This window comes from Mytilus edulis, chromosome 5, assembly GCF_963676685.1.
Source record: "Mytilus edulis chromosome 5, xbMytEdul2.2, whole genome shotgun sequence".
Taxonomy (NCBI): domain Eukaryota; kingdom Metazoa; phylum Mollusca; class Bivalvia; order Mytilida; family Mytilidae; genus Mytilus; species Mytilus edulis.
Window position 1 is genome coordinate 86732166 of NC_092348.1, and position 13798 is coordinate 86745963.

General features: G+C 31.3%; 1 protein-coding gene across 2 annotated transcripts; it reads left to right on the plus strand.

Moving 5' to 3' along the window:
- Positions 1-322: 322 nt before the first annotated feature.
- Positions 323-11892, plus strand: LOC139524698 (uncharacterized G-patch domain protein DDB_G0278987-like). 2 transcript variants are annotated; one of them, XM_071319708.1, is made up of 9 exons: positions 323-484; positions 3055-3186; positions 3439-3487; positions 5643-5692; positions 7160-7187; positions 7805-7887; positions 9613-9649; positions 10398-11197; positions 11590-11892. In XM_071319708.1, exons 1-9 carry the CDS (start codon positions 424-426, stop codon positions 11643-11645), a joined length of 1296 nt encoding a protein of 431 aa, XP_071175809.1. In that variant the 5' UTR covers positions 323-423; the 3' UTR covers positions 11646-11892. The 2 variants fall into 2 exon arrangements, with proteins under 2 accessions (XP_071175809.1, XP_071175810.1); XM_071319709.1 differs by lacking the exon at positions 323-484 and adding an exon at positions 2346-2446.
- The last annotated feature ends 1906 nt before the right edge of the window (positions 11893-13798 follow it).

Below are 13798 nucleotides of genomic sequence, written 5' to 3' on the forward strand. Positions count from 1 at the left end.
TATTTTAATAATTTTGACCCTGTTACATTTCATCAATATTTTGTTTCTGAAATCATTGCATTTAAAACAAAAGACACTATGGTAAACATTTGAAACACAATCTTCAAAATTACTGATAGTTTAAATAGCTTAATGACACTGACAATAAAGACACGCAATGAAAAATAATGCAACAAACAACTACACGATGTACATCTTTTGAACAATGTTACGTCTAATTGTGTACCTATTTTTCTCCACCGAACAAAGCCGGATCACCGTGGTCTAATAACTCCTATTATTGAATATTATTATTTTATCATAAGTTCACAAAATTGTTTATAACTTGAGTTGATATTGTTGAAATGACAGTAAGCTTAACTTCCCTGTAAACTTTCGAAATTCTTTTGAGTATTTCTCCGTAAAATAAAAAGTTAGTTTAAAATGACGACGATTAGTGAAAGGAATATCTTTCAAATAATTGGTATTATTTACAGTATAAAAAGTAAGTAGTAAAACTATATACAACGCATAATTTAAAAGATACATTTTTTTTAATGTAGTTCACGATACAAATAATGAATGTTTTTCAGACGACAATTTTATTGTGAAAAAAAAAGTTCCTGTTGATAAAACTTTAATTAATATCAGTTTTCGGTTTCAAAATTCAAATTGTCCAAATGAAATAAAACGTAAAAGGTAAAAAAAATAATGTTAAGGTGGTACCCAACACTTTTAATAAAATTAATTTGGCTCGTTTAGTTTTCATAAAATTTTGTAAAAGTGTTTACTTTGACCCTTAAACAAAAAAATAAAATTTCAAAAATTTTGAACCAACCGTTTTGTCAGAAAAATTACATTGGTTATATAGCAGTTTGACAAACACAAATTTTGATCATTGAGAAGCTTAATATTCCTTTTACTACACAACGTAATTAAAACGTTCAGCTGATTTTAGAGAGTTATCTCCCTGTAGTGTTAGGTACCACCTTAACAACAATAATACCGTGGATTTACTTATTTTCGTGTGGACCAATTTTCCATCGTGGATTAAGTGAATATTTAATTTCGTGGTTCTGCCGAAATTGCATACAAGCTGGTCGGAAATTTGTCTTTAGTTGAAAATTTTATTTCGTGGTTCAACTTCACCTACGAAATGCACGAAAATTAATATCCAACGTATTATAATGTACCCACAGTAATAGCAATACCAATTATGTTCTACTCTTAGAATAGATTATCGTAGCTGTTTTTAATTTAACTTTTGGAAATTTGGTCCGCAATGCTCTTCAACTTTAATTTGATCTTTTTAACTCCTTGGTTCGAGTGTCACTGATTTGTATTATGTAGACGAAACAGATGTACGATTTCTGTAATGATTTTATGTAATTTGGTTGTCCTCACCTGCAATGATTTACGAAATTACGACATTTACATATATTATTTGACAGGTCAATTACGCCTTTCAAAGGTCATAACGTTATTCTTTTCGACGTTGGCAATGGGGATTTGTTATCTTCAATGATAAACAAAACAATAGCATATTTACATAGAAATATTTTTTTTGTCAATTCCGTTTTAAATTTTCCTCGGAGTTCATTATTTTTGTGATTTTACTTTTCACAAAAATAATGAACTCCGAGCGAGGAAAATTTAAAACGGAAGGTTCTTAATCAAGTGCAAAATCTAAAGCTCAAACACATCAAACGAATGGATAACAACTGTCATCTTCCTGGTACAGACACCTTCTTGTGTAGAAAATGGTGGATTAAACCTGGTTTGTAGCTAGCTAAACCTCTCACTTTTAATGATAGTCGCATCAAATTATCTAACAAATAAGCACAAAAAGGCATAAAGACAAAGCAAATTAGCAAAAATGAAAGACAATCATACAAAAATATCGTAGAATAATAACACAATAACGGGATGTACAGAGTCATGAAATTATTCCTGTAAATTGTGGGGTTCAAATTTCTGGATTTTTTTAATATTTTTGTCAACAGTCAAAGAAAATGTTTTGCGACTGCTTTAAACACGCCTCTATTTGGTATTTCACCATTCGTTTTTGCAAACAAGACATGTTTCTTTTGTTTGATATCCCCTGCTACAAATATATTTAAAAACTCTGCTAAAATCAAATCGGTGTGTATCATATCCTAAGTTTCTCCTTTGAAGGTATTTGGTTTATTAAACGCAAAAGTTCTCGGAATATTTGATTTATCTTTTGAATAAAAGTTTCAGTTTGATTTACAACATGGGAGTTTTGACTAGACCGATGTCTGGTTCAATTGACTAAAATACACACTAACAGGAAATTATGTCCTGACTTCTTTTTCAAAATAAAAGTAAATACACACATTCATTGAATTGATATGATTTGCAGTATCAATTGGAGATAAAAATCAAAATGGCTTAAATTCACTCATGAAGTTACAAGACCAGACTATTTTATTCATGAATACAACATGTAAGTACAGTTTGATGACAAATATAATTTAATTTAGTATATCACGTAATAAAATTCATTTAGTCAATACTTAAGAAAATATCATTATTTATAAAACAGTTTGGTTTGAGTGAAGAACTATATTTCCTCATTTGGGAAATTCATGTTTCGATCTGAGGTTTCAATTATTAGTTTTTCATGAAATTAGGGTAATGAATAAAATAAAAATTAATAGCAATGACAGAGCTGTTTTTCGTTTTGTTTTGTTTTTTGCTTTGTCTAGTTGGTGAAGCAGACAGGAATTAGTACAGTAATAACTTTCATGTCCTTTCCGACAAGTGTTAATCCGAGGGGATGACTATTTACTTTATCGGGGAAAAGCTAAAAAGGAATAAGAGGACTTTTAAAAGAAATATCCTGTGCAGGTAGGAACTGTAAGAACTTCAAGAAAGTAATTTGCATAAGACAGTATGAATATCAATATTCTGAACCACAAAACACAGGAAACCAATTGTGTACAAATCTGAAAACAATTTAGCCGACGAGGCAACAAGTTGAAATGAATATTCCGCCCGAATAAATCATAATAAGAGTGACATGTAACCATTTATTAATACTTTTATATTTAGTTCAAACAGCGTCAGCACAATGCTCTCTTCAGACGTTGTGTCTAGAAATGAAAATAGTGGTGATTGGTTGTGGTACTGTTGCTGTTGCTGCTATCATAGGCTTTGTTTTTATTGCATGTAGAGGATCGAAACGTGAGTTTTTATCTTCATGGTTACGATTTTTAAGTGATGAATTAATTTTAGTCTGAAAGGAACATTTTGGTATACAATCAATCCGAAATTCATTTAAAGAAAATCCATCTCATTTTAATGTTTTAATTATTTATCCGATATTTGCATAAATGAACAATTAATGAAATTTGACCAAAAAATAACCTAAACAATATATGTCACTCATTTTTTGTAATAATTTTTTTTGTTTTATTTTATTTTATTTTATTTTAGAAAGAGAACCGCCTCCGAAGAAGCACCAACCAACCGTAAGAAAGTCCAAGTACGATTTTTATTTAATATTTGGGGTCGCACATTTATCATTCCCTTATTCAAAGGTTTCCTATCCACTTTGGTTTTTCCTCAACTGATAGTAAATTTTAGAGGGGAGGAACTTTTGTGAAATGAAGACATTTTCGAAACTCTAATTTGTTTTACACGAGGCAAAGATTGCCTCAGCCGTATTTGACACAACGTTTGGGAATTTTCTGTTTGATGCTATTCAACTTTATTGTTCACTTAGCATTTCAGTTGTTTTGGTATGAGCGCCACAGTTAGGTTTTTCGTAGACGAACGCTCGTCTGGCATACTAAATTATAAGTATGAAGCTGGTGTATTTTTAAAAACAAGTTCAACGTGCATTAAAATCTCCACTTTACCCTATGTAGAACATATGTCGGAAAAGACAAACTAGTCTTGACAAAAAGGGTCTATTCATTTAATTTTGTGTCTATCTGATTGATCAAACCTTTTCCAAACTGAGTTTTACAGTTTGTTATTTTTTGCTCTACAACATCGTTGTCTCAGGTTACGAAGGGGTTCTTTCACAAATACCATCCACCCACTTACTTTCCAATTTATTAACAATTAAGTTCTTATTAGAGCATACCTTACAATGAAAGATGCTCAACGAAGTCTAATATTATTTTTTGTGGGAAACACTTATTTAACAGAAATAAAGATTGTCACGGTCATTTGGAAGAAAGTAAAAAAGTCAGTAGTATTCTTTAACTTTTCTTTCCGCTGTATAGTTGATGTTCTTTCGTTAAATCGTTTAAAACTTGGTGAATATATGAAACGAATCTATCCCATCAAACTTCAGATAAAGGATACAAAAGATAGCGGTAAGTCTGTCTCATATCATGACTTAAGATGATAACACAATGTTGACTGCTGTACCCTTATTTTTTGACATTTTTACCTATTGTGTCTGTTTGTTTTGTTCACGCATCGGTGACAATATAATGGAATTTGATGTGACTGTCATACAAGTGAGAGGTTTAGCTAGCTATAAAACCAGGTTCAATCCACCATTTTCTACATTTGAAAATGCCTGTACCAAGTCAGGAATATAACAGTTCTTGTCCATTCGTTTTTGATGCGTTTTGTTATTTGATTTTGCCATGTGATTATGGACTTTCCGAATTGATTTTCCTCTGAGTTAAGTATTTTTGTGATTTTACTTTTTATATCTAGAAATTAACAACGAAGGTCAGTTGAAAACAAAACTTTACGACAAAAGAAATAATTTCGGCTTCCCAATTGTGAACTTTCCATTTTTGTGTAGCAACATCCAAGCAGCGCCTGCATAAGGAATATAGATCTCCCAGTTGTTAAGATATTCTAAGGTTTGTATTTCCTATCTAGATTTCCTTGAAAAAGGATAGCTGCTAACAAGTAAGTTATTAAATCAAGATTTCCAAGTGGTGAAGGTGAGTTCAGCCCTTCGATAGTTTCATGGACGCCATCACTAGTCCTTTGACCGTTATCGAAAATCCGTTTCACAGATCATAACTTTAATGTTTCTTATGATACTGCTACAATAATGTGCCCTTTTCCCGAATGTGACCTATCAAAATAGACTTTTTGCCGAATTTATAATAACATGAGCAATATGAAGGTTGTAACATGTGGAATCTGTTACCCTTTCGTAGCTCCTGAGATCACCCCGGTTATGATGGGGTTTGTACTGCTCAGTCTTTAGTTTTCTATGTTGTGTTTTGTGTAATATTGTTTGTCAATTTGTCTTTTTTCCTTTTTAGCCATGGTGTTGTCTGTTTATTTCTGACAAACGAGTTTGAATGTTCCTCTAGTATATTTCACCCCTCTTTTATAATCTCTGAAAGTATTTCAAAGCATGAATTATACAGGTTTGATTATGGCTTGATATGATATATGAGTTAAACTGTGATCTTAAAACAATATGATTTATTTAGTTTCATTTATGTTTTGGTTAGTTACAATAATGCTAATGTATAAGGACAGAAATGGACGAAACTAATATGTGAAGGAACTCAGATGTTTTAAGCTTGTGATATACAGAGACTGTTTGTAATAGATAAAGTGAAAATGAAGGGAAAATATTAGAACCGCCTTACCTTTTTCGAAGAATACATAACATGTGGATTTACCTGTTAATGGCTTTTTTATTATTTCAGAATAAAAAGTGTTGTTGTCTACGATGAAATCGATGAATCACCAGTTAATGGTATAAACTTTTAATAAATATATTGTTTCTGGAGTGAAAGTCCCTTTGTTTTCGTTATCAAATATTATCGATAACTATCAAGAATCTTTCAAATAAAACCCCATTTTGTTTGTTTATGTATTAATTTTAATAACTAATACATGTGATCATATCAAACTTCTAAAACAACCCCTATTCCTTCAACAGTCGTTTCATGTCGATAGATAACTCCTTATTTCAATAAACGACTACACATTGATTCAAAAAAAGTAAAATCACAAAAATACTGAACTCAGGGGGAAATCAAATCGAAAAGTCCTTAATCACATGGGAAAATCAAATGACAAAACAAATCAAAAACGAATGGACAACAACTGTCATATTCCTGACTTGGTACAGGCATTTTCAAATGTAGAAAATGGTGGATTGAACATGGTTTTATAGCGCTAAACCTCTCACTTGTACGACAGTTCCATCAACAACGTTGATCCACGAATGAAAATGAGACGAATCAGGAAACATTAGTGATTGAGATTCCTGGTCATTAAACACTCATATTAAAAGTTATAATGATTCGAAGATGGATCAGTTCATTTATTACATTTAGGTAACAATATGGGAAGGAAAACAGTCATTATCAAATGCACCATAAGGGAGTGGGCAAGATGCGTTGAATATGTAAATATGTCCTGCTTTTGCTACATCTCCAGTAATCCTTTCTTAATAAACTCATCAGGAAATCATAAGCAAGTTTGAAGTCATAACAATGTCAGATACAATAGCAGACCAACATTCATTTAAACAACTTACGATACTTATGTTAATGTCCCGAGACCAAATGTTTGTAAACCAAATCATTAAAGTATGTAAGCTTCAACCAAAAGCACTGTGCATATCGTATTTCCTGAAGCATAGGAAAGGGACAGTTAAAATCATCAAACGAAAATAAACTGACAGTGCCATGGCTAAAAAAAAACGGGAAAAGACAAACAGAAAAATAATAGTACACAACATAGAAAACTAAATATTAAGCAACACGAACCCCATCAAAAACTGAGGGTGATCTCAGGTGCTCCTGTAGGGTAATCAGATCCTGCTCCACATGTGGCACAAGTCGTGTTGCTTTTAAAATACACTTAGATGTTCAGAATTTAATGTCGGTTTGCAACGTCAATATACCGGAAATTTATTTTTAAGGATTGTCAGTTAATTTTACTTCTTGCATTTTAGACAGTTTTGCATATGCTCTGATAACTAAGAGAAAAATGATAAGGCGATTAAAAAGGTTGCATAATTGGTTATCGTAAAATAATTGATTTTAAGAATATTATTATCAAACAATTGTGTTGTTCAAATATAATTGCTAATAAATACACTATCTATTAAACGGGTAACTCAAGTCTATGTCCATGTATTATATCATTTGTGAACTTATTTCAAACGTTAATCAAATAGTTCACAAATCAGCACGTCTTTTTATTATTATAGCAAAACAAAAGAACAAGGAAGATAACAGGTATTCATCAAAATTAAGGAAGTTTTTTGTATTGTTCGTTACTGCTACTTGTAGAGTGGTGTTCTGGTTAACCTTCCGTTGATAGATCTGCAGGTTGTATTGTTTCAAACGCTACAAGTCATAGACATTTTGTATATGACACACATTTTAAGGCATAACGTAAAACACATTTTTCTTGATCATAAACATATCTTTGAAATGTCAAATTTTCATTGCATTTACATTGCAAATCTTGTCAATATATGAGTTATATAAATAGAAAACAATATTTCACAATCCATTTTTTTAGCTCTTTAACAATAAAAATGAACTGATTTATGAACGGAAAAATTCTAAACGTGAATATCAATATACTGCTATAATTTAAAAATATGTTTAATGGAAGAAACCATTAAACAACCAGTAATTTAATTGTCATCATTTTGTATGTTTATCTTTTTTTGGAGGTTTTGTAATCTATAATTCAATTATAAAAACTAAAATCAAATATTTTTAATTACATATGCTATTTCTTAAGAGATATGTGGATTAGTTGTTTAGAAAGTGTACATTTGATTATGCTGCATAGCTGATGATAATTTTTCATTGTTTTTAAATGTTTTATTATAATTTTGTAGGTATAGATATGAAGAAGTAGTTATCAAAAGAAGTAGTGGACTAAACTATGATGATCTCGTGCATAGACGACGTAAATCTAAAAGTAAGCTTTCCATGGATGATCTTTAAAAATGTGATGAAATCGGTGGTCGAATTTGAATGGCAATGTCCTCTTCTATTGATACTTCATTTAGAAAGTTTACATTGGAGTTCGGTATTTTTGTTATTTTACTTTTTAAAAGCTTTTCCTTGAAGGCTTTTCAGAATCATATGATTTTATTTGTATTTAAATGACTAATCATAGGTTATATTATTGTTTCTTAAAATAAGTCAAGTTTTTATCTTGCAAATTTTACGATCAGTATTTTTGTTTTAATTATTTCATTAATAATTAGTTGTTAGATAATATCGTCGACACCTCTATGGAATGTTGACCTAAATTGATTAATAAAATTGAGAATAACAATGGGGAATGTGTCAAAAAGACAACAACCCGACCATAGAGCAGACAACAGCCGAAGGCCACCAATGGGTCTTCAATGCAGAGAGAAACTCCCGCACCCGGAGGAGTCCTTCAGCTGGCCCCTTAACAAATATGTATACTAGTTCAGTAATACTGGACGTCATTCTAAACTCCGAATTATACACAAGCAACTAAAATTAAAATGATTTCATCAGAAAGAATGGTGACCAACGTATATAAACAATACTTTGTCTTAAGAACTGAACAGATATTCTATGTGTAATAAACCACACAGTATCTAGTAATATGTCTCCAAAAAAGAAAGAACTTGTATAGAAACACAATTTTTATTGACAGCACATTTACATTTCAAAAGTTAACTTGTGTTGATATGTCTTTTAACAGTCAAAAACATTCGAGCAGCAGTTGCATATCGGGTAGATATCTTCCAGTCGTGAATATTTTTTATATAGATTCCTTGATTTTTGTATATAAATTTGGCGCTTACATATGAAGTGTTTGAATTAACAATTCTTCGGGATAAAGGTGAATTGATGTTTCCTCTGTTGTAGTCACAATCCTGTCATCCTGTTGACTTTTATGTCTATTAGAAAATGCGACTATCGAGGAAATTTTACTCGTCAGGAAAACACGACCGGTGTCATGGGCGTATTGGGAACCACTTACCCTTTGGGATAATCTTTGTCCCTCCGTAGATGTTCTTGCTTTTAGTTTTCTGTTCTGTGTATTGTTTTATGTGATATCTTACTTTTCAATTCTTTATCTGGCCTTTGCTTTCTGTGTTTTTGTTTGTTCACTCTCTTGTATTTTGTGATGTCTTTCTTATATAATTCTTTGTGAAGAATTTGCTTTAGATTTCTACTTTCTATTCCATGTTTTTAGTGATTGCTTATGCTCTTGATGTATTCTATCATTTGTCAATCACATTTATTTATTGCTAGACGGGGTACATGTCACTAATAGAATAGAAACAACTGTCCTTTCTGGAATAACTGGTTTTACTACATAATTTTTGTGGAGCTGATATCATAAATCTTACGTTTTTGTTAAGGGTTTGGCGATTATTTATTTATGAATTTCCCTTCGGTCATGAAAACTCACTTTTCTCTTTGACTAATAATTTGGATTCTCCTTGTTTCTCTCTGTTTTTTCGTACATAAAACCATGGTTTGCTTTCTATAAGTTTAACAGTTTTGTTAATTAAAACACTTCAAATAATTGTCAATGTCAATCAGAGCATAGAATGAGTTAACCTGCAAAATATTTTTTTTTTTTATGATTGGTTTTCTATACCTCTTTTATGTTTGAGTATTCGATTTTTATCACTGCTTTTTTGTATTACAGTTCCAACACCAAGAGGGCTGTTCAAGAAAAAACGAAGGTAAGTTATTGATAGAATATCGCAGTTTCAATTAGAGAGAAAATATAAAAGTAATGAAATTTCGTTTGTTTTTTTGCGAAATATTTTGCAGGGTGGAATTAATTTAAAACCGTCAACGAAGAGCACGTTACCACTACATCAAGTTATTTTAATTCTATTCACTTATCTTTTGAAGAAAAGAAAAAAATACTCAAAGACCAGTTCAACAGCATGGGACTAGCTGTCATAATTCTATTCGAATATTAAATGCATTCAAATTCAATAATCGAACCTTTAAAAACGTTCAAATTACAGGTCTGACCCTTTTTCTATCCAGTTTGAATTTCTCGTCGAAATCTAATTCATTATTCAAATTACACATCCCCTGACAATCAGATGTAACTGTTGATCGAAATAATAAAGTGTTATATAAAAAAGGGAAATTTAATATCAATGATACAAAAGTGGAATCGCCAAATGAAGCGTCTCTCTTTTAAGGATATAACACTACGGAATTGTTATGTAACATGCAGTCTTCACGACAAGAGCAAAATTAATTACTCGATTTCGATAAAATTCACTGATCGTGTGCCTTTTCCACTGGACTGCTGGAGTGCTATGTAGACGATCCTATTATAGTAAAGTAAAACTATATGTATAAGTCTAGGTATCTAAAGTTGATTTTAAACACAATCAACCTGAACCAATGCTTACATATATATATCATTACTGCAATTTTAATATTTATTATCATAATTTTTAATTCAAGGGTACAAGTGTTGAAGTCGCAAATAACAGCCAAAGATAATGTGTACTCTGTTGATATTCTTGAGAGTGAACACGACAACGAACCAATATCAGACAAAAAAGATGTTGAAAAACAAGTAGTCATTGAACTAGAACAATTTGACGCAGAAAAGAAAACACAAGACATAATTATAAGTGAAGCAAATGATACCAAGTGTTCTTTTGTAGAAAACGCTTTGAGTGAAAATACCATCAAAACGAACGGGGATTGTGCAATGAGCAGCGAAATGTCAAACACAGAGACATCGAGTACAGATTCTGAAAAAGTGCAAATAGAGGAAAATAAACTTGATAAACTTACAATCGAGAATAATAAGGGGATTGAAAATCAAAAGGATAAAAATGACAGTTGCGAAATTTCAAACACAGACACATCGAGTAGAGACTCCGAAAAATTGCAAATAAACGAAAATAAACTTGATAAACTTACAATTGAGAGTTTTAAGCTGAATGGAAATCAAAATGATAAAAATGATAGTTGTGAAACTGATAATGCATTGAGAGAGACGGACTCTAAAATGAACAATACAGCCACCAGGACAAGAGAAGTTTTGACTAAGCCAAGCAATGAAACAAGCGAAACATCAAACTATGACAATTCTTTAAAATTCCTGAAAGATAGAACTAAAGGAAAGCCGCCTAAAGTACACGATAAGCCTAGTAAAAACACAAAAAATAATATTACTGGTAGTTCACATAATCAGATGAAACCATTCACACAACAGGATAATGAAAGTGAAAAAATCACTGAAAAGAAAAAAGGTATTTATAAACTATTAATCAAAATAACCGGAAGAAAAAACTCACCCTTTAATTTAGGTCTTTTAACCTTCAATTGAATTTGCATGATGGTATTTAATTAACATCAGGTTTCATTGAGTTCCGGTTTTGGGATGTAACTGTAAAATAGATATTTCCTTGTATGGAACCTTATGCTAATATCATAACATTTTGTTGATAAATAAACTCATCATATATACTAGGATTAAATTTTGTATTTACGCCAGGCGCGCGTTTCGTCTAAAAAAAGACTCATTGTGACGCTCGAATCCAAAAAGGTTAAAAAGGCCAAATAAAGTACGAATTTGAAGAGTTTTAATGTTAGTCAGTGATTTTTTTATGTCATATTAGCTGCACTTTTATTGTCTTTTCAGACCCCATTGACCAAGTAGACGATCGAATAGAGTATATCAATCTCAGGTTGAAATAAGTAATTTCCAGACATCTAGAAAAGTGCAGTTCTACCAAAACTATGATTTAGTAATAAGCTGTGATCAATTAATTTCGTGCAACGACGATTTTCATATTTGTTTTACCATTGATTCGATATACTAAGCTGCTATCTCAGCCAAAAGATATATACATCCTTATTTTAATTTCAAAATTAGGTTGTCATTTGAGTCATTATATGTAATATCAGTTTATAAATTCCATTATAGAAAACATTACATGCAATACAGAATCGTTTTTCTTTATTCTAAAAGCCTTATTCCTTGTTTTCTTGTTGATTAAATAATACAGTTTACCAAAAAATGTAAACAAAACATAAATTGTATACGTCCGAAGCGCTTTTTATTACTTAAACTTCGTCAAAAATGTGCAGAGGGAGTTGGAACTTTGTATCGTTAAAATTTCAAAATTTATCATCGGACATTTTTCATTTTTAGCCATGGCGTTGTCAGTTTGTTTTAGATTTATGAGTTTGACTGTCCCTTTGGTATCTTTCGTCCGTCTTTTATAGAGAGTTTGTTCTAATACATGTCAGTACCAAAATACTGACAATTGAGTTGATGATATCCTCGGGACTGATAGTCCACCAACAAAAAGGCTATGCGTTTTCGGGAAACATATAGTGTACCCACCTTATTCGTCTTTTGAAATTCCTAAAAATATATTACTAAAGGAATGTAAACCTTATAAATATTTAAATACTTTATGAAATTTAGATGAATGAATGATAGTTTATTTAGTAATTGTATGCACTAGCAGGAAAAGAATGCAAATACGAAACTGCTTCTTATAACAACCTTGCAACTATTACATTTAAATGCAAAACATGTAAGAAAACAAAATGAAAAACTGCCATTAGTCAAATAGTTTGAAATTACACAACTCAATTGGCATGTCCAATAACTGACTTGTGATGGCTATTTTTGTAGGTCATTTTGTGATATAACTCTTCAACTGTTTCGGTTCTAATACACCCTTGGCTATCATGTTTTGTGTTTCATTTTTTGTAAACCTTCCACCAACAAAATGTTCAAGAAAATAACACTTTATAAATGTCGTGAGAACGAAACGCGTTTGTGGATTTAACTTCACCAGGAACACTTAAACCTAGACAATTGAAAGCAAGAGATTACTAACATCATCAAGAGCTGTAGGACCAAGACACATATGAGAACATAAAATTATTCTGAGATATATTTTGCCTGAAGAACTTTAAACCTTAGATGGTTCTAGATGATTTTATTTTAGTCCATCTCCGTGAATTTTAGAAAAGAACGTTATAAATCATGTTAGTATCAAAACACTCACTACTGATGGGATACCATCGGGAACTAGCAGTTCGCCATAAACTTATTGATCGTGTACTATTAAATGAAATAAAACTTTATTATTTTTTTGAATCTAAGATTAACTTATCTAAAGTGAGCTGAAAACTAACTGTTAACTTTTAAAGTAATCAACGGGGAATTTATCAAAAGTATGTTGCCAATAACTGTGCTACCGACCACCAGCTATTGAGCTGATGACAACCTTGGGTACTAGCAGTCAATCAGCATTGGTACTAACATAGTGCTAGAAAATGATATATAACGGGGGAAAATACGAGTTTATGAATTGTTACGGAACGCACAGACACAACGGTTTGGACTCCAAATATGTCGAATTATTGATTCGAACAATGCATCAAGAGTTTATCGATATTTTTCCACTCGAGGAAGTAACATTTAGAACGCGAGGCTTGCCGAGCCTATCAGATATCTAACATTTAGATTTTCTGAGTGACGAAATATATCGTTATACACGGGATATCTGTTTCTCTATTTTAGACAACATTGTATTAAAGTTCATCCTTCCTTTTGGAAGTTTACTGAAAATTGTGTTCTTTATATGTCCTGTTGTCGCCTTTTTCATGACTTGCTTACATGAAATTCAAAATAAAATCAAAAAGGTTGGACGTCATTTTTATTAAATTTCTACCAATCATTTGCATAAAACTAAGTCTCCTCTAGAGATCAAAAATACTATACACCGATCGAGAAATATGCAAATAGTTTGAAAATTAGAGAAAGACTGGTAAAACATGATAACTTTGGCCCCCAAAAATGCAAAATCCATCTTAGGTCAATTTTGACA

Coding starts and splice junctions, on each gene's coding strand:
- LOC139524698 (XM_071319708.1), top strand. CDS start 424: ATGACGACGATTAGTGAAAGGAATATCTTTCAAATAATTGGTATTATT. Junction 5,693..7,159: donor CGATGAATCACCAGTTAATG/GTATAAACTTTT, acceptor TTATTATTATAG/CAAAACAAAAGAACAAGGAA. Junction 7,188..7,804: donor AAGAACAAGGAAGATAACAG/GTATTCATCAAA, acceptor ATAATTTTGTAG/GTATAGATATGAAGAAGTAG.